At 35.8% G+C, this 22,130-nt stretch overlaps 1 protein-coding gene across 1 annotated transcript; it reads left to right on the top strand.

Moving 5' to 3' along the window:
- The first annotated feature begins 12,295 nt into the window (after positions 1-12,295).
- LOC112052717 (uncharacterized) lies at positions 12,296-16,109 on the top strand. The gene is made up of 5 exons (XM_024091898.1): positions 12,296-12,359; positions 13,905-13,949; positions 14,727-14,819; positions 15,193-15,420; positions 15,874-16,109. The coding sequence occupies exons 1-5, from the start codon at positions 12,318-12,320 to the stop codon at positions 15,952-15,954; spliced, it is 489 nt and encodes a 162-aa protein (XP_023947666.1). The 5' UTR covers positions 12,296-12,317; the 3' UTR covers positions 15,955-16,109.
- The last annotated feature ends 6,021 nt before the right edge of the window (positions 16,110-22,130 follow it).

Genomic DNA, 22,130 nt, shown 5'->3' with positions numbered 1-22,130 from the left:
CGAATTAAATCAATAAAAAACAGCTGATTGTGTGTAAATATAAAATAATTGGGGAAAAGTGTCGAATTCCCCTACCTGAAGGGAATTATATTATGTGTCCAGAGTCAGCGAAAACTTGATTCAGGGACGAAGGGACGAATAAAGATTTTGTGTGAAACTTTCCTTTGTGTTTCACGGGGTGAGATTTTGAGATGGGTCGCAAGGGTAAAAATAAAGGTTCTATTTAAATCACTTGAAAAATAATGGAGGTTGCCAACTTGTTTTTCATACCAGTTATTAATAACTCATATTTGCTTAAAATACAATAATTATAATATGTGTAAGTTTGTAAACATTAAATAATACTTGAGATTTTTGCTAAATGTTTATATTATAATATACAGTAAAGATGGAAACTGATATTAAAATTAGTTCATAAAATTTCTTCTTCCATGTTTCGGAAACTAATTGCTTACTAATATTATAAACGCGAAAGTTTGTATGAATGTTTGGATGTATGTTTGTTTGGATGTTTGATACGATGTCTTTAACGCCGCTACTTCTGAAGCGATTTGGCTGAAATTTTGAATGGAAATAGATTTTACTCTGGATTAACACATAGGCTCCTTTTTAGTTCATGGTTCCCGAAGGATTTGTAAAAAACAAAATTCCATGTGGAAACGGACGTAGTCGCGGGCGTCCGCTAGTTTTTATCATAATTTCTTGACAGCGTAGTTGTACTTGGTATTTTTTTTCTGTAATTTCGTATCCATGTTTTATAGAAAACTCTTGCGTTTCACATCATATTATTTGAGTTATATGATAGCATACCCTCTGCAATTTATTCCTCGTGGTTCCATTTTCCCTAGGAATAAGGACATAAAAAATAGCCTATTTTAGTCGCTGATAATGTAGCTTTCTATTGTTCTAAGAATTTTTCAAATAGGTCTAGTAGTTACAATGTCTATTCAATGCAAACAAACAAATAATAAAGTCTTTCCTCTTTAAAATATTTAAATAAAGAAAGATAATTTAAAATATAACAACTTCTAACGATCGCAACATGTTAAGGAACAACATAAAGAGAATTTTTGTATTTATCCACGTAACTTGATTCTAACCCTTGTGAATTTACATCTATGATACGTTTTATGAAGCGGCATAAAGTATATATTTTTACGACTATTACACAAAGCAGTGGAATCGGAGAGGAAAAAAAAATATTTTTACGCAATTGTAACTTTATGAAATCCGACAGTCATGACGAAAACGTTATATTTCCGCTTTTTTGGCTGCCGCGAGTTGATAACGGAATGAAACCATAAAATCAACGCACAGAATTTGAGAATAGGCGTCGTTTGTGGAAAAATCCGAATATCTAATTATATATCTGAAAGGGAAATAATTTTCTTTTAGGAATGCACTTTGAGGTGGATATATACCCGATCCTACCGTATACTGTATATTAAAATTCCTCATCATACGTAAATACAATATATATATAATAAATCTGTAGAGGTCAATTCTGTACATGAAATATATTTCCATAATAACTATCAGGGGGTGATTAGTGGTCGATACTGATGCCAAAAATGCAATCAGTAAAATTTTTGTCCGTCTGTCTGTCTGTATGTTCTTTATAAAAACAAAAACTACTTCACGGATTTTAACGAAACTTGGTACAATTATTCTTCACACTTCTGGGCAGGTTAAGGTATACTTTTCATCACGCTTTGATCAATAGGAGCACAGCAGTGAAGGGAAATGTTGGGAAAACGGGTGAAGTTACTCAATTTTTTAGGCTTCTATCGCGTGGTATGTTCGTTATAGAAACAAAAACTACTTGACGGATTTTAACAAAACTTGATACAATTATTCTTCATACTCCTGGGTAGGTTATAGTATACTTTTTATCACGCTACAATCAATAGGAGCAGAGCAGTGAAGGGAAATGTTGAGAAAACGGGTGAAGTTACTCCTTTTTTTAAGCTTCCGTCGCCGTCGCGTGGTAGGGTAGTGGTAAGGATAGGGTAGGGATGGGGGTAGTAGTAGGGTTTCACGCGGACGAAGTCGCGGGCGTCCGCTAGTACATACTAAAATTAGTATGTACCTACGTACTGTAATTATTATTACTTAGTTTAGGCTTACAAAAAACTCATGAACAAACTCTTCACTTTGATTATAGCTATTAGTTGGTTTAAAGGACATGGTATATAGTTATACAGGATGCTGGGGCGTATTTCCCATAACTCTGGGTTTATGTTCTTTAAAAAAAATTAATTGTTCAAAGAACATGTGTTCTAAAATTAATATTTTCGTAGTAGGTAAATAATATTTCTTTTGCAAAAAAATCTTAAAATTTATCCCATATACGCATCCTTGTAATTATGACCTAGCCAAACTTTGAAATTTTAAAATGCAAGGATAGTTATAGGTGTATATTACATGGATAGTCGGAATTATTCAAATTACTTTGTCTGCAAACATAAGAAAATTTTATTTTTTAGTTAAAAAATATTATTTATGCAGTTTGGCTCCTATAAGTGGACTCGTCAACATCTTGAAATTATGGGATATACTCCCCAGCACAATGTATACTTTTATTTATATTTTACTAAAGATATTTACATTTAATTAAATGTAATTACATGCGTGGATAGATGAGAAGGAAATCATTTATGCAGAAGCAAATTAATAGAAGTGTTGATTTAGTAAATAACTGTTTACAGTATCGAGCGAGTTTAGATCATTATAAAGCTGATAGTTGCTTCTAGTTTGCAGTCGACAAATTTTCAATTAAATTTGATACCTAATTTAATTGAAAAATAAGTAGTCAGTAGATATATGTTCCTATGGGAATACTGGGATGAAATAATCTACGCTCACAAATATTATGTTGCTTTCTATTAATAAAATAATTTTCAAAGTCGGTTTAATAGCTTCAGAAATTACCTGGGTGTACTCTTCTATAATAAGATCCCTAAGACTGTGATGGACCTGCCAATGCATAGCTTTAAGCAATGTGTTAAAAAACATTTACTTAGTCGAGGGTACTACAATATTGATGAGTTCCTTAATGATAAAGATGCCTGGAGCCCGTTGGATCAGCTTCAACCTTCACACCGGAAGTAAAACTATAAGAAATGTAAACAGTAATTTTTGTCAATTGTAAATTATAATACTGTATGACTTTTTCAAAAGAGCAACTGTTGAGTTTCTTGCCGGTATCTTCTCAGCAGAACCTGCCTTCCGAACCGGTGGTAGAATCTTTACAAATAGTCAACTGACGTGTCAAAAGTGCTTGTAAAATGAGCCTACTTGAAATAAATGATTTTTGATTTTGATTTGATACCTCTACAACCTTATGTGACGTGACGGGTAGCAGCAACAGTCATTGTACCATTATTTTGTGTTAGAGGAAACACCTCAAACAAGTCCCAGGACTTGTGACCTTGAGAGTAGGTTTAAATGATCCTTTCAGAATGCATCAACACTCACCTTCCCTGCCCGACATGTTCTTCATGCCCACACTAAACAATTTATGATAAACAATAATTACAACACAAAACATTATCCATAAATACAACACAAAACATTATTACACAAAATCACTACCGCGACTGGCAGCGTGACGGTGTCTACGCTGCCTAACAAACAACTGAGCTCAAGTCATCAAATACCTCTTTATTTACATCAACACTGATACCTCCCATCCACAATAACATAAATAATGAATGTTAATACCACCTGTAATGGAGGAACTTCTAACAATCTTTACCTCTTTACAGTATAAAGCAGAACCTCATAATGTTTCGAATCGGTCCAATAGTTTTAATTATATTCGTTACATACAAAAATACAAATCTTTCCTGTTTATTTCTATGTAATATGAGTGTAGATAAATTAATTATTATTAGTAGGATATAGATGATCTTTTACCTTAACGAATGCGTAAATTTTATTTATCTTAATTTAAATTGCATTTTTAATTACTTTGTAAAAAGATGTCCCTTTTAATTTTGAAAAACATGTCAAAGGAAAGCTTTGTAGCATTTTATCCGTTAGTTTACAGCTGTTTCGCTTGGTGGTACGTCTTTGTCGGTGGGTGGTACAGCCAGACCAATTAAGAAAACCTCAATCGGTCCAACCGGGGACCAATCGTAAACCACTACGCCATGGAGGCCGTCATAAATAAAATCGTCGTCATCAACCCATATTCGGCTCACTGCTGAGCTAGAGTCTCCTCTCAGAATGAGAGGGGTTAGGCCAATAGTCCACCACGCTGGCCCAATGCGGATTGGCAGACTTCACACACGCAGAGAATTAAGATAATTCTCTGGTATGCGGGTTTCCTCACGATGTTTTTCTTCACCGATTGAGACACGTGATATTTAATTTCTTAAAATGCACACAACTGAAAAGTTGGAGGTGCATGCCCCGGACCGGATTCGAACCCACACCCTCCGGAATCGGAGGCAGAGATCATATCCACTGGGCTATCATGGCATGGCATGGCATAAATAAAATAAAAAAATAATAAAATAAAAAAATATATATATTGTAGATAGAGTCAAGAGCATGCATCTCTGCAAATGATTTGAATAATTCCATGGCTTTAATTGGCTGCTGACAAACCAACACCCTCCCCCCTCCCGCCAATGACCTCGCCTAGGTACCCCAAGCACAGTGTATAAATGCACTGATAAAAAACCTACATTTCGTGGGTATGGGATGACGTTCAAGTTGTATGTACTAACTTGGTTTGTAATTAGCAAAAATGTGGCCAGGTATTTTGGCGTAGCTCCAAGCGGGCTCATATTTAAGACATGCTAAGTAGGTTCTAATTACTATACTTAACATACTTAACCGAGTAGGAAAGGCTTTAGCTAACTTTATAAATAGATTAACTAGTGGAACAAGCTCGGGTGTATTTAAAGGATTATTAAAAAATACATACTCACGTTACTTGTTTTAACCTGTGTGCCGTAGAAGGGTTGATTTTCGAGCGTACGAGTATTTTTCCCGGCCCCCGTGCCGCAGTGGTATGTGCGGTGGATTTAGAAAACGGAGGTCCTGGGTTCGATCCCGGGTTTGGCCGATTGAGGCGGCAGGCTTCGGCCTTGGCTAGTTACCGACAAAGACGTACCGCAAAGCAATTCAGCGTTCCGATACGATGTAGTGTAGAAACCGTAAAGAGGTGTGGATTTTCATCGTCCTCCACCACCACGTACCACCACCGCCACCTGCATCCGACGACACAAAAAAAAAATGTGAGCCTTCACGGGACGCCTGGCAGATGTGAAACATCGACATTATTTTGTAAAAGTAATATGCAGAAAAGAACAGTGGGAGAGAATCGCACAGTTGATTGCGCATTACGACGCGTTGTCACATACGATATTGTGTATATACATGTAAAAAGAAAAAAAACCTCTTTAATATTATTTCTTTTTGGTAATTTACTTTTTTTCATGACATTGTCACATTTAAAATATTCGATATATTATTTTTGACTTATCAGCAAAATATTGAATTTTTTATTAAAATATAAAGTATTAAGATCTAATGTAAATAATGGTTTTCAATGTTGTTTTTATATTATATACAGATACCATATATATACCATACCATACCATACCATATATATATATGGTATATATACATGGTATCTGTATATACCATATATATATACAATCATATACGGCGTGCATCGCCACGCCAGAAATCGGTTTTAAATGCAGCTATAGATGTTTCACATCAAAAATGTCGTACCTTAAAATTAGAAAATAATTATTTATTTGATTTTTACTCTCGTCATAATAACTCCCAATATTTATGTATGAAAACTATATGATATTCAATGAGTAACGTGTCCCTCGAAATAATTTAGTCAGATATAAGCGTGAATGCAAACTGTTTCCACTCCGTGCGGGTATTATGCAAATAAAATGTGCACAGTTAAGCGGCTGGATTTACTTACCTTATGCAAATCCTCCACAACGTTTACTATTTAGTTTATATTGTTATTAAGCCGGAGTATCGAGTACGTTTTTGGCGATCAATTTTTAGCAGACTCGGAAGTGATTACAAAAATAAGAAACCTATTGTCGAACAAAGGTATGATTCACAACATTTGTCAGGACAACTTAATTAACAAATCAAAATGTAACCAAAATAAGACCCTAGAATGGCAGAGAATGACTTTGAGTGAAGTCACGCACTTGTGAACGTTGTGTGTAGGGTTAAAGGCGCCTTTGACTGTTAACAAACACTCCCCTCTCCCCGCCTATCCCAAGTAACCCATAAAGAGTTACACAGCAAGAGATGTGGACAGCTTGAACGCCACGAGCACACACGCTGTTTGTATTCATCAACATCAACCCATATTCGGCTTGCTGCTGAGCACGAGTGTCCTCTTAGAATGAAAGAAGTAAGGCCAATATCCCAGTGCGGATTGGGCAGAATTAAGAAAATTCTCATGAATGCAGGTTTCCTCATGATGTTTTTTTCTTCAAGTTTTTCCTTCCTCCTTCAACTAGTCGAGCATACTCCGACTTTGTATCACGTGAGTTTTTGCCGTGTTTCATATAACTTAAATACATAATATATATTTTCCAAAGTGTGCATTTCGTCGTTCTATATGTTAGAAAAACACAAAAAAAGTCTTTTAAAACATTCTAAGTTATGTATTTAAAACACCGCGGTTCATGCTAATTGGCGCGCGAAGAACCCTCAGTTCTCAACGAGTCGTTGAATTAATGATCGTTCGCCACTGCGCTGCTGACAGCTGTAAACTAACAGACTTTTACAACTCTTCTCTACATTTTTGTGTGAATACATTCCACTTATATTCATTAAGCTTTGACAAGTATTCAGGTGCACAACTTTTTGCGATGGGCTTTGCTAAAAACTATATTCAAATTAGTTTATTAAGTCAACAAGCATTTTTAAAAAGTCAAAATTGGAGCTAAACGAGTCGCTGACAGCTGTAAACTAACAGATTTTTACAACTCGCTAAACGAGTCGCTGACAGCTGTAAACTAACAGACTTTTACAACTCTTCTCTATATTTTTGTGTGAATACATTCCACTTGGATTCATTAAGCTTCGACAAGATGTGAAGCGGACTTTGTTAAAAACTATATTCAAATTAGTTTATAAAGTCAACAAGCATTTTTAAAAAGTCAAAATTAAAGCAAAACGAGTCCTTTTACAACTCTTCCTTATATTTTTATGTGAATACATTCCACTTAGATACATTAAGCTTTGACAATTATTCAGGTGCACAACATTTTGCGATGTAAAACGGACTTTGTAAAAAATTATATTCAAATTAGTTTCTTAAGTTAACAACCATTTCTAAAAAGTTAAACGATTAAGCGATTTGATTGCTAATTGTTTAATCGTTTAACTTTTACACGACAGCGTTTTTAAGACACAACGCTTTTTTCGAGCAGTATTGCATTTTAAATTTTAGGCATTAGAAATAGACCTTCATTTAACTTCATACTAAATTTGAACGTGTTTTAACGTCTGTTAAAAAGCCCTCGTGCGAATGAGGGCTCAGAGTCACATGGAGTTACCTATGCCTTCGTTTGACGTGTGTAATATTGCACGCCCTATTGTAGGGCGTTTCCTTATTATGCTCTGCAAAATGCTATAGGCGATGGTTCTCTGCTAACATAATGTAGGCTATTTGCTTACTCCCTTAACTATTAATATACAAATACATAAATTATTATGTAGACATTGTTTACTTTGTAGACGTGCCATGGATTTTTATGGTTTATATTATTACCAGTGACGCCGCGTTCCCGTAGGAAAACAGGGATAATATATAGAATATAGCCTTTCTCGTTGAATGGGCTATCTAACACTGATAGAATTTTTCAAATCGGACCAGTAGTTCCTGAGATTAGCACATTCAATCAAAGAAACAAACAAACTTCATCTTTATATATTAGTATAGATATATTACAGTCAGGTATAGCATAGCTTACTTTTTATCCCAATTTTGCCACAGGAATGAAATATATGGATGAAACCGCAGGGCACAACTAGTTACAACATATAAATTACGGTTATAAAACGTCAAATATGCTCAGGACGCCGAGCTATATCGAGGGAACTGTGATACAAAATTATAATAAAAAGTGTCCCTTATTTCACACTACATTGAACAACCTTCCGCTGGCCGAGTGGGGAACTACTTTAAAAATCATTCGGGTGATTGGAGAGAGAAGGTTTATTAATTTTGCGTTAATCCGGATTCGGTTTTACAAAGCATTAAGATTTTAAATTATAGTCAGTCTATTACAGTTAAGCTTCAAATTTATGTGCCAGAATATTTTCCAAGCTATCCTGGTTTCTGATTGGTTTTCTATAACGTGAGTGAATTCGTTCTTCTCGTTATATATCGTAGGTTACGTGTAACCACTAGTATAATCGTTTTTTGTATTGTTTGTATTCTTCTATGGCTAGATTCATACGGCAACGTCCTGCATGTTTTTCAACAGTATTTGCATTAAAGAATAGTGGCATATACGTTGTTTACAGAACCTTTCACACAGCGTTAATTCGGCAAAAAACGTACACGTTATATGGCTAGATGTTTACTATAAGAAAATGTCCAGGACAATGTCGTGTGAATATAACGTTTTAAGCTTTTTATGACAATAAATAATGGAGTAATTATGCCAACAAAATATTACACAAAACAAACAAAAATATTAATAAGCCTTTTTTTGTGACATCTTTGAATATACGATTTTCAGCGAAGGTACTGGCAGGGCCGGCCTGTCCATACGGCAAATGGAGCAGTCGTTCCAGGCGCCAAATCCTAGAGAGCGCCTAAATGATAAAATCCTAGTTAACCGTAGACGGTACGGCAACTGTTTTTTAAATGGTCACCCCAGAGTATGATTGAGATCTTCGCGTTCCACTTTTTCTTTACACTTATAATTTGGTATAGGTCTCATATCGACATTATTAGAAGCAAACAGGAGAGGCGCCATAATTGGATCTCGCTCCATTTTAAAATTTTATGTTATGCTATGTTATGCGATGTTTTGCTCAGTTTTAAGCAATAGAAACTAACACAATGGCTGTTTGCTTGCTGTTTTATGTGCTATTAGAGTTGAATCTCGTTTGCAGTTTTAAACCAGTTTAACGTTTCATTGAATCCAGCTACAATGTTCTTATCTTTGCTTCTAGAGTGAAACAGTTCTCCTTGGAAACAATTTATTAATTCGTTCAAGAATGTTTCTTTTTTGCTATTTGCCTGTAAGGGTTATTTGTTGTAGTTTTCATGTGTCACTATAATTGGATTACATAAGTAACTAAGTAAGTAAGGTAAGATTCTATATATTTTATTCATACGCTAAAAATAATTTTGAATTTCTTTTAGATTAAGATTCCATTAGTATATTAAATCCGATTTGAGTATCGTAAAGACGTTTTGGTATTTAGAAAAAATATTTTTTTTTATATTTTCATAATTTTGCATTGTATAATTTTATAATTACTTACCATTTATATTTATGACCAAATCCTATTTTTATTAGGAAATCAGACAAACCTACTATATTCTAATAAATTGTAACTTTAAGATAAGATAAATATACTTTATTTGCACACCACAAAGACAAAAACAAGTGAAATAAAAAACAAATTAGGAAGAGATCAGCATACAAAAGGCGGCCTTATCGCTAAGTAGCGATTTCTTCCAGGCAACCTTCGGTTTAGGAAAACTTAAGGACATCAGCAGGTGGCGTAAAACAAAAATAACCATAGTATTAGTAATACACATACATACAAATAATTTACATCCTAATACATAAACAATATTACACAAATACCTACAATAATGAATAAAATACATATCAAAATATACTAATAAATACCTTATATTGAAAAGAAATAATATATACAGATCGTCTTTACTGCACCAGATAATGAGTCTTTACGGCATTTTTAAAAATGACCAGTGTCTTTGATTGCCGTATGTTTAAAGGGAGAGCATTCCATAACTTAACTTTCAATAGAAAATATGAATTTGGAATTACAGAAACAGGATTATTGTACGAAATCCTTGTAAAGAAGATTTTTATAAAGGGCTTTCTAGAATTACAAGTGTTTAAATGTAAAATAATACTTAGTATTTAACTTTCAATTAATTATGAAACGGGGCCCTTAGTCATGAGCTGGTTCTTGAGCTTCACCACTCAACCCCTCTCCCAGCGCGCAATGCGAGCAGCAGCGCGTAGCGCAGCCGCTTCGCAGTTTGGATCGTGCCGCGATGCAAAAACCAGTTCATGACTAAGGGCCCCGTATGGGTTCGAAACTAGTCGGGCATACTCCGACCTAATATCACGTGAGTTTTAGCCGTGTTTCATAATCAATTAATATGAATAACACTCAGGATAGTTTAAATTCTAAAATATTTAACTTTCATTATAAAAAGCCCTTTTTTAAATAAGATACTTCTCTGATGGCATTGTCAAAACTCTGTACTGATTTCCTTACTAGGGGTTATCAATAGGTAAACTGAGCAATTTGAAATGTTAATAAAGTTACTAGATATGACGAACAAAGTTTGTATTGATCATCGGACCATATTGTTGAGTTAATTGTTCTAAACTAAATTAAAATGTCATGTGCATAGACTACGCTTCTATTAAAGAGGACCCAATTAGCTCTAAAATCAACGACATATAGATTTAGACGCTTTGTCGATATTAGAACTAATTAAGTATTGGAGAAACACAAAATTTAGAGCTTTTCCATTCATAATGTAAAATCACACTATTTTATTATTATTTGACATTACATTGTTCAGATACAGTATTTTTAAGTATCAAAATATCCTGAAAAATGCATTAATAGTATACAATGTTTCTTGCAAATAGTAAATTGATACTAAAAACAAAGAACAATTGCAATTTATAAAAAGTGAATGTTTTTAGATACAGTGTTTTGCCATGGCAAGGCGGACTTTCTCCTACATTTTTCACTTATGTGTAGATTGTAGATTAATATTGATATTAAAATTAGAAACGGTGAGTTTTGTTATTGTTAGATTGTGGCGGTAAATCCTTAGAGTAATAACTAATTAGTAATTAAAAAATCGTTTACTATTTAAAGCTATATTTTTTAAAACATAAATAATTAAGTTAATGTTTTAGTTATATTATATACCTCGAGGTACTCCAAAAACCGCTCTGAATACATTTCTTTTAATTACTTTATAGAGATGAGATTAAAGTAGGAAAGTGATCCGTTCTTTTTTTTTAGGTTCTTTATCAGTTATAGCGTCAAGGATGTTAATTTATACTAATCTTTCTGAGTTAAAGGTACAATGATATCATCTTGGAAAATTAGTATTTATTCATGGTAATTACTAATTTGTATTATAGCCAAAAGGAAATTAGATTTGTCAAGGTACTATTAAGTATCTGACCACACGTTTTAATCCTTCGCGAAACTAATCCCAGATGAGTTTAGTTTTAGGGCTCGTTTTACGACTCTAAATGTTATCTTGGACACTTGTAATCCTTAGTAAGTGTTCACGGTTAATAGAACTTGGGTTAATTATTGTACAGAATTAGTGGCGGTCCATTAAGCTAAGAAGGATGTTTTACATTTAACTGTTGTAGTGTGTTCTTTGCTGAACAAGCTCTTTCTCTTTGGGTCGATTGACTAAATAATGTATTGCGACTACCTCATTATTCCCGTGGTTGGCAGGTTTAGCTACTGACTATGAGGTCCAGGGTCCAGGGACTTCTTTCAGACTAACTAGAAAAATCTCAAACTCTGTCCTGCAGTTCTGATCTACTATGAGCTTCATAGTGCTCTGTGAATAGAGAGTGCACCTCCGATTTGTGTATTATAATCTCCTGCATCCATGGTTAATCTCAACGCGAGATTGGCCGCGATGTTAACGAACGAGGTTTCGCTTAGCTGTCATAGAAATGAAATCGAGGCATTAGATCTGAGTTTTGCCTGCCTGCAAAATTTTTCTTTAGGTTTTAGGTAATATATTTTCACAAAGATGACCCTATTGAGGTTGCCCTGAATATGTATACAACTGTAGTGTGTAAGATCTATTTAAATGAAATATATTTTGTCAGTAATTGTTTAGTAGTTATGTCGTTATTACCGGAAAATTATAAATGAGTATAAAATCAATAAATTATCACATTTTTATACGTTTAAATCCATTTGATGGTGCAATTTTCCGCCTCCTGCACACGAAGATGAATCTCTAATTTGTAATGTTTTGTATAAAAAGCTGTTGCGAATTTTTTTAAATGAAGTTATTCATTTACATTTCAGTTACAATGTATCGCGCTGTCGTGTTGTTGGTCGGTGTGGTTGTGTTGGTAAGAAATTTTATTGCTTTATCATCATCATCATCATCATCATCATCATCATCATCATCATCATCATCATCATCATCATTATGACCCATATTCAGCTCAGCTCACTATTGATCACATGTTGAGTCTCATCTCAGAATGAAAGGGGTTAGGTTACACACACTGGCTGAGTGCTTGAGATGGGCAGCTCAACGGATGAGCTGAAGTAGGTAGAGTTGAAGTACCCGTGGCGACAAGGTGAAGAGATGAATCACTGTGGGATTTTAGACAGTAAAAGTCCGACATAACCTCTGCGCTTCCCTGCTTCCGGTGCGGTGGTATCCATGAGGATTTCAACACAATAAAAAAGGTCTCTTGAAATCTGCTATATTCCAAATTCACCACAGTACAAACTCCATAATTGGCAAACGTACTTACTTAAGGAGCATGAGCTCTCAAATCAAAAAATCATTTATTTCAAGTAGGCTCAGTTTACAAGCACTTTTGACACGTCAGTTGACTATTTGTAAAGATTCTACCACCGGTTCGGAAGGCAGGTTCTGCTGAGAAGATACCGGCAAGAAACTCAACAGTTGCTCTTTTGAAAAAGTCATACAGTATTATAATTTACAATTGATAACAATTACTGTTTACATTTCTTATAGTTTTACTTCCTGTGTGAAGGTGGAAGCTGATCCAACGGCCTCCAAGCATCTTTATCATTAAGGAACTCATCAATGCTGTAGTACCCTCGACTAAGTAAATGTTTTTAACACATTGCTTAAAGCTATGCATTGGCAGGTCCATCACAGTCTTGGGGATCTTATTATAGAAGAGTACACCCAAACCTACAAAAGATTTTTTTACTCTTTGGAGACGATATGCAGAAATAACCAACTTATGCCCGTGTCTAGTAAGACGTGGGTTTAAATCTCCTTTTCGTTTGTACAAATTAATATTTTGTCTTACATATACTATACTGTTATATATATATTGACAGGCTACTGTTAGTATACCTATTTCTTTAAACTTTTGAAGAAGGGACTCGCGTGATTTTAATTGATATATTGCTCGAATTGCTCTTTTTTGAAGTACAAATATAGATTGTATATCGGCCGCCTTGCCCCACAATAAAATACCGTAAGACATTACGCTGTGAAAGGATGCAAAATAAACAAGCCTAGCTGTATCAACATCAGTAAACTGTCTTATTTTTCAAACATTCAGCCTTTCTAAAATGAAGTACGTCTGGCTCTTACAGCAATATTTCAATCCATTATATTAGCACATTCTTTACTATTTTCTGTTCTTTAATGAACGCAAGCTATTTTATTTAGCTGCGGATCAATTTTAATAAACTAAGTTTATTAAATTGATTCGCAGTTAAATTCGGCTTCCAAATCTATTATTTCGGTTTATGTGTAGTATACGAAAATCTGTTAATATATCTGAATTTCGTCACACACTCAAGTCTTAAGGGGCTTTAATTTAATTTATCTTCGCCGGGATCATCTTGTACTTTCTCTGTTTTGATTTGTGCTCTTTATATTTTAATTCTCCATTTTTCAGGTCAAAACTGACCTTGACGTACGGCGCTGTCTTGAGACTGCAGTGGTAAGTATCATAAAAAGTAAATTACATAAGGTATTTTCCAAAAATATAAACTTTTACTAAACCTCACTAAACTCTGTCTGGAATATTTTATTTATATGATTGTTTGACAATATTTATATAGATATAGATCTAAGGAAATTAAGAAGGCTCAGACACTAAACGGGTGATGGAACGAGCTACACTCGGAATATTTCTGCCCGATCAAATCAGAAATGAGGAGATCCGCAGCAGAACTAAAGTCACCCAGTTACTTAAACAAGTTGCAAAGTTGTAGAGCCGATGGACGACCCAGGCGAGGGACATTAGAAAGCGCAGTGTTGGTTGACCCGTCACCAGCAGGACTGACGACATCAAGCGAGTCGCCGGGTTTCGCAGGCGGTTCAGGATCGCGATGTTTGGAAGTCCCTATAAAAGGCCTGTGTCCTGCAATGGATGTCCATCGGCTGATATGATGATGATGATGATAAAAGATTAAATTGCAATCGCTACTTAGCTGATATAAAGTATACACAGTACAGTACATGGAAATACATGACAAAATTCAACATAGTAGTACTTCTGTGTCCATAAATAGGCATTAACTGTCAGAGAGGGCCTTGACTCTATTTTCTTGTTGTGTACGTAACCCTAAAAAATAGCATATATTACAAGGTCTGGAAAACCATGTCGAAAGAACTCGCCTACAACCACCTTGCAGTATTACTCATCTTTTTCTTGTAAGTACGTAAACTGCTTTATTTCCAGTGTGAATTTTAGCATTTCATTTATTTATTTCAGTTAAACTCAGGCTGTTGTCGATTCAATATTACTGAAGAGAAGGCTGCCATGATGTGGAAATGTGCTGAGGCTTCATATCCTGAGCCTCACTCCGTAAGCTTATTGCTAGCTACTAGTTTATAACAAATTGTTTATAATAGTTTTTAGCACAGTTTATCATATTTTTTGAAATGTATATAATGATAATACTTCTTGTTGGGAATTGTTTATTTTATAATGTACTTGTCCTTATCTTGATTATGCCTTATTTATTTGTCATTAAACCAGTTTCAAACGGGTATTGTTATTTTATAAATGATGTTAATTTCGACATCATCAATTTCAGTTCATTCAATCAAATGTGGAACGTATCAAAAATGTTCGGTCACCTATAAATTATTAAAATATTGATGTGAATTTAGTAATCAACTGCTAAAAACACGTGCTAGGTAATCATTCTTGTAAAGCATTGTTTAATTCTTTTCAGTGTGTTTTCGAGACTTGTGTTGGAGAAAATAGTGGATTTCTGCTATCAAATGGAACTATAGATAAAACATTACTAGAGGCGACTTTAGCAGTGGACTATGAAAACAACACTGACATCTTGGAGATAGTTAAAGAAAAGTGTTTAGTGGACGATATGTCTGTTTACGGGCCACCTGGGATGTGCGATGCTAAGAAAATTGCTAATTGTTTACGTGCCTTTACTGTGGTGGTAAGATTTTAATTTTTTTTTAAATTCTTTACAAGTTAGCCCTTTACCATAATCTCACCTGTGTGAAGTGGAAGCGGGCTAACTTTTTTGGAGGAGGATGAAAATCCACACCCCTTTCGGTTTCTATACGACATCGTAGCGGGACGCTAAATCGCTTAGAGTTACGGCTTTGCCGGTAGCCACGGCCGAAGCCTCCCACCAGCCAGACCAGGACCAAATAAGACAACCTCAATCGGTCCAGCCGGGGATTGAACCCAGGACCTCCGCCTTGTAAATCACCGCGCATACCACTGCGTTTCGGAGGCCATCAAAATTGGCTTCTTTAAATAGAGATAGAGGAGATACATGATAGTCCGTATTTAACCGGCATCCGCAATTCGCCCATCGCCCCCTAATAAAAACATCCTAAACACTGTTAATATATTTATAGTTTAAAAAAAAATCTCTTTTCAGAACTGTCCGCTGTGGGTAGATTCCGACTATTGCAACAAAGTGAGAGACGAAGTTGAAAAATGTGAAAGTGTTTTTCCCTGAAATTGAAACTTTTTCGCTTATATAAACACTAATATGTATTATAATAATTTTGCACTAACCAGTACTAACATAGTTTTGTAACATTTATAGTAAGAAATCAATATTGTGTTAACAATACGTATAAATAAAATTGAAATGTATGTCTGTGATGTCAAGATAACTGTGTTTTCTTAATAGTTATTTACATGATACAACCAAAAATTAGCTTTTTCGAAAATTTTGTCTGTCTATCTGTCTGTCTGTCTTTCTGTTTGTCCGGGCTAATCTTTGAAACGGCTAAACTGATTTTAACGGGACTTTTCTTTTCTGGAAGATAGAGGAGGCTACATCTTATCCTGAAAAAAATTAGAGAAACCTGCACCAACGAGACCGAGATTAGTAAAATAGATTAAGTATGAGTTTCTCACTCATCTGAATTTACTAAATCTCGCTGACGCTCTCTATAATACAGTATATTTAGTAGTTAGTGCTCTGGACTCCTAATTATTTATTTTTTTGATAGTCTCTTACAATTTTTATTGATGGTTTTTGTGTATTGGCCTTCATATAGGTACTTACTAACACCACAATAAAAAAATACAATTAATGTTAAAAAATTCAACAATTGAGGCAAGAATTATATTTTAAAATAGTATTTTATTAAAAAGGTTAAAAAATGCTACACAAAACTAACCAAGCAGTTCTCGTATCTTAAATTTTGTGTTTGGTTTGTTACACATGCAATACTAGGTCACACATAGTTTCTGTAACTTCGTAGTATGAGCACTTCTCATGCAATTTAAATTTGAGACTTTGTAAACTGGATTTGTGAGTTAGAATGGATTTCAGGCACAAACTCCAAAGAATTAGATTTGTATTTCAGATGGAGTCAAAGCGAAATAACTACTTACTGGTATTTTGTACCTGAGATTTCTTTCAGCTTATTTTATAGTAGTAGAAACGGTAATACTAGTTACCACCTACCGTCAAAGACGTACCGCCAAGATTTAGCTTTCTGGTACGCTGTCGTGTACAAATGACGAACGAAATGGGTGTGGATTTTTATCCTACGCCTAACAAGTTAGCCCGCTTCCATCTTAGATTGCATCATCACTTACCATCTGGTTAGATTCTGGTTAGCTACGAACCGAAACGAAACCTCCATACCAGAGAATGTTCTTAATTTTTTGCGTGTGTGAAGTCTGCCAACCTGCATTGGGACAACATAGTTGACTATTAGCCTAACCAGCTCAGTAGTGAGCCATACATACATATTTATTACAATAATGAATATGTGTCTATGGATTGTTGAAAGGTAACCCAGTGGACCATACTTAACTAACTATGGGCCTTATTGGAAGGCTCAAAGTCACTCAGCGGGCGATGGAGCGAGCTATGCTTGGGGTTTCTCTGCGTGATCGAATCAGAAATGAGGCGATCCTCAGACGAACCAAAGTCACTGACGTAGCTCAGCAAGTCGCGAAGCTGAAGTGTCAATGTGCAGGACACATAGTTCGAAGAAACGATGGACGTTGGGGTCCCAAGGTGCTGGAATGGCGACACCGCACCGGAAAGCGCAATGTTGGGTGACCCACCACTAGGTGGACCGAGGATATCAAGCGGGTTGCAGGGAGCCGCTGGATGCTGGCGGCTCGATGCCGTTTTGTTTGGAAATCCATGCAAGAGGCCTATGTCCAGCCGTGGACGTCCATCGGCTGATAATGATGATGATGGTGATGATGAACCCAGCGGGAATCGATCTGTATGGACTCTTATCAAGCGCCTCTTATAAGATCGCAATACTTTGAAGCCGACTTTTCATATATATCTTACGCAATATACATGTAAATGCAAATTCAGCGGTGTAGTGACTGCAATCCATATTCGCTACAAGTGATCAGTCAATACGACGACACGTAAGAAGCTCATACGACAATTAATCATTGACTCCGCCCAATCACGGCCGAGGAGTGTCCGACTATGACACATCTCCTTCCGTGATGGATGGACGTATCTTCACAATATGATTACTCATGTTCCTACATATTCGAGGAGATTCGGCTTAATAATTCATCATTATTTTGCAAACAAATGGAGATGTTGGTGCGAAATAAAGGGATATTTAAATTTGGGGATAGTGTGTTTGTTTAATAGCTGCTAGTGGATGAATCTAAAGATCATCATTATGATCATTAAAACCTATATTTGGCTCATTGTTGAGCCCAGATCTCCTATCAGAATGAGAGGGGGTTATTTATTTGCATTGTTTCAGCGTGGTGGACTTTTACCCTTACCGCTCTCATTCTGACAGGAGACTCGTGCTCACAGCTGAATCATCATCGTTATCATCAATAACAGCCAATAGATGTCCACTGCTGGACTACCTCTTGCATAGACTTCTAAAATACCACGGTTTCGAGCCGCCAGCATCCAGTACTACCCTCTTGATATACCGCTTGGGGGTAAGAAAGAGGGGTAAGAGACCAACACTGCTCTCCAATAATGACCTACGCTAGTGTAGTGTTTACCCTTCGCCCAAAGGCGACTCTAAAACCCCTTCAGGTCCTTCAGAACCGATTCATGCGTCAGGCCACGGGCGCTCCGTGGTTTGTGCGCAATAACGACCTACATAGAGACCTAGATCTCCCCACAATAGCCCAATATATGAAACAGCTCTTGAAAACTTATTTTGAGAGAGCCGCCACCCACCCCAACTAACAAGTGGTTGAGGCTTGCAGCTACATCCCCGATACCAACGCTGATTGTAGATCTAGACGCCTAAAAACCGCCCTTTACGAGCCTGACGATGACATAACGAACGACAATGCTTCCCAGACTACACTAACATAAGCTACACAGCGTCTTCGCCGGCGAAGATGAGGCCCCGTTATCTGACATCACCCAGACGTGGGTTTTTTAACTCACGATCTCGGGGGCGCCCGGACTGATACACTCAGGCCAAAACATCCTTCCCGAACGGCCCTCTAAGCCGAGGTCCGAGTCTCAGAGGAGACGCCCTTAGAGAGTCGTTCCGCCCATCTATCAGGCGATGCTTCTGCGCTCGCCCAAACCCCTCGGTGACGTCGCTGAGGTCCCACAAGTAGCCTACGGCACTTACACAATCAGAATAAAAAGCGCTTTCCGGTGTGGGGTCGCTATTGTACAAATTATGTTGTGTGGCATAATTCACTAATAAAGCTTTTTTCTTTCTTTCTTTTCTTTCTTTCTATTGGACACCTTGGGTCCCCGAATGTAAGTGAGCTGAAGATTAGGTTGTTAAATCATAATTTGTATCGTAAGTAGAACTATAGGTGGCCTTATCACCAAGTAGCGATGTCCAAGCAACAGCTTCGTTTATTTTCAATATCTTTGTTTCTATTGTACGTGCTCAATCTTACAAGAAGGTAATCGTTCGATTTAATGAAATCCATAAAATCTCGGAGAATAATGACGTGTCACGAGGGTGAACCGTTTATCTTTAAAGATAAAAGTGAAGGTCAGTAATAACCCCGCTTTGAGTGTCATAGGCTTTCAAGATAAAAAAGTGTAGGTATTTTTATTAAAAAAATGTTTCAACGTTATTAAAATTTTTCTCCCACGCGCGTTTTATTTTACGTACGTCGTTTTGTACACGGTTGAAAAACATTTAATATTTTGTGATGTTTTGTATGTCATCATTATCGTATTACATAAAATAAGCTATTTGAACGGTCATTACAAAGTCAGGTATCCCTCAGGAGAGGGGATACGGAGCTAAGACCCACCACGCTGCTTCAATGTTGTTTGGCGGGCTTAGTGTGAAAATGTTAATTCAATAACGACCACTATCAGATGGAAATGACGTAAAAACGACGTAAGTACTTTCCGAGACAAAGGGACTAACACCATCAACTTTCCAACACTAAGCTGAGAATATTACCTGTTTTTTTTTTAATTTAACGGACGCCCGCGACTTCGCCCGCGTGAAAGTTAGTATTTCACAAATCCCTCAGGAACCATAGATTTTCCGGGATCAAAAGTAGCCTATGTGTGCCTCAATACCAAATTTCAGCTAATTCAGTTCAGTAGACGAGGCATGACAGATTAAACAAACATTCATATCATCAAAATCATTAATTTTCGCAGGTCTCGAGAAACCATGTTTTTTTTCGGGATAAAAAGTATGTGTTAATCCAGATAATAATCTATTTCCATTTTAAATTTCAGTCAAACCGCTGTAGTAGTAGCGGCGTTAAAGAGTAACAAACATCCAAACAAACATCTAACATCCATACAAACTTTCGCGTTTATAATATTAGTAGGATGAATTAACGTATGATAGACGTGAATATAAATCTTAACATACCTTCATGCAAATCCTGGTTAGAAGACAAGCTAAAGCTGATTATGTTAAAAAAAATATACAAAGCTTAAAGTTTTAGAGCGGTCTAAAACTATTATAATTTATAGGTCTGGATATAGGATGAAAAACAACATTTTTAATTGTTAGTTGTAATCGGGACTTGAAAGCGGGATTTCAGGATCCATAATTGATCTACTAACTACATGATGAGTGAGATAGACACAGTATACTGAGAACAAAATTACCAAGCATTAAACATTTTGAGAGATTCCAAAAATTTACGAGATTTGGATTTAAAGTATCAAAAGCTGAGAGTATTTCGGACCCTCTTCGAATCCACTTTGCACTGAAATTAGAAAGATTAAAGGCCGTTAGAAAGTAATTAGTCCGATTAACTTGAATTTGTTGGTTCCTTGACCTAAATGCTCTACCCTTTCCTATTTTGGAATGTATTAAGGACTTTACGAAGACTTAAACTTAAACTACGTTGAAAATTATACTTTATTGTTGTTTCGCAACGAGAATTTGTATTGTAATTATGGAGGCGGAGGGTGGGAAGACATACTTATGATAGTACAAATACTTACTTATTGATTGGGTTTTTGAGTGGAATCAAATTATCTATCTATAATTCTAAACTTATATTATTACTAGCTGACTGAGCTGTTTTACCCGCGTGGTTCCCATTCCCGTAGAAATATGGGGATAATCTATAGCCTATAGCCTTCCTCAATAAATGAGCTATCAACCACTGAAAGAATTTCTCAAATCGGACCAGTAGTTCCTGACATTAGCGCGTTCAATCAAACAAACAAACAAACTTTTCAGCTTTATAATATTAGTATAGATCTCTACTAATATTATAAGGCGTTTAAATTATAAAGCGGCGTCAGCTAGTAACTAATATTAGAGACAACGTCCTGTACTAAGTATCACCATCATCATTTACAACCTATATACGGCTCACTATTCAGCACGGGTCTCCTCTCAGGATGAGAGGAGTTAGGCTTTTGTCCACACTGGCCCAATGTGGATTGGCAGACTTCACACACCTAGAGATTTAGGAAAATTCTCTGGTATGCAGGTTTCAGGCGGAGCCTTCTGTCACAGGAGTGTACAACTCTTAAAAGAAGACTCTAGCCTTTTTTATTTGTTATTCGATTGATGTTACTGAAATAAACTATTTTTATTATTTATTTTATTTTATTTCTTCACGGTGTTTTCCTTCACCCTTTGAGACACGTGATAATTTATTTCTTACAAAGCACACCACTGACAAGTTGGTTGAACCTCAGATTCGAAATTCAGATTCTATGTAACAAATGTCATCCGGTGCTTATTGATGGATATCATACATTAGATTAGAGAAGACGACATTTTTTCAATGTTTTTATTCGACAAACTTAATAGATTGAGGCCAGCTGGTCGATTTTATTGCCAAAGAGCGCCAATAAATATTTCACATCGAATTGCATCAAAAACAGATTTTCTCGCAGACAGAGTCGCTATGTCTGGCTGTTAAAAACATGCAACAAACTGAAAATACAATAACAGAATGTTCCAAGCTGCACTATTTTTGATTCCGGTAAATTTGAATAGACAAACAATGAATATTACAATAAATTTCCAAGTTGCGAGCTTAAAATGCAGATTTAGATGCTCGAGTTTGATAAAGCTTTGTTTTAAAACAATGTAGCGATAAAGCTTACTGAACAAAGCCAAAATACGTTTTATGCCCTTAACGAGCGTTGAAGAGGCTATTATGAAATCGCCATAAAATTTGTAAATCATTACAGTATAAGAGACTGTGTAAGTTTTGTTGTTAATATATGCAAATTTTCGCAACAAGAACATT

The sequence above is a fragment of the Bicyclus anynana genome, chromosome 9 (genome assembly GCF_947172395.1).
Source record: "Bicyclus anynana chromosome 9, ilBicAnyn1.1, whole genome shotgun sequence".
Lineage (NCBI taxonomy): Eukaryota > Metazoa > Arthropoda > Insecta > Lepidoptera > Nymphalidae > Bicyclus > Bicyclus anynana.
The sequence above is the reverse complement of the archived record's forward strand: the minus strand, read 5'-3'. Positions and strand labels throughout refer to the sequence as shown.

Coding starts and splice junctions, on each gene's coding strand:
- LOC112052717 (XM_024091898.1), top strand. CDS start 12,318: ATGTATCGCGCTGTCGTGTTGTTGGTCGGTGTGGTTGTGTTG. Junction 12,360..13,904: donor TGGTCGGTGTGGTTGTGTTG/GTAAGAAATTTT, acceptor TCCATTTTTCAG/GTCAAAACTGACCTTGACGT. Junction 13,950..14,726: donor GCTGTCTTGAGACTGCAGTG/GTAAGTATCATA, acceptor TATTTATTTCAG/TTAAACTCAGGCTGTTGTCG.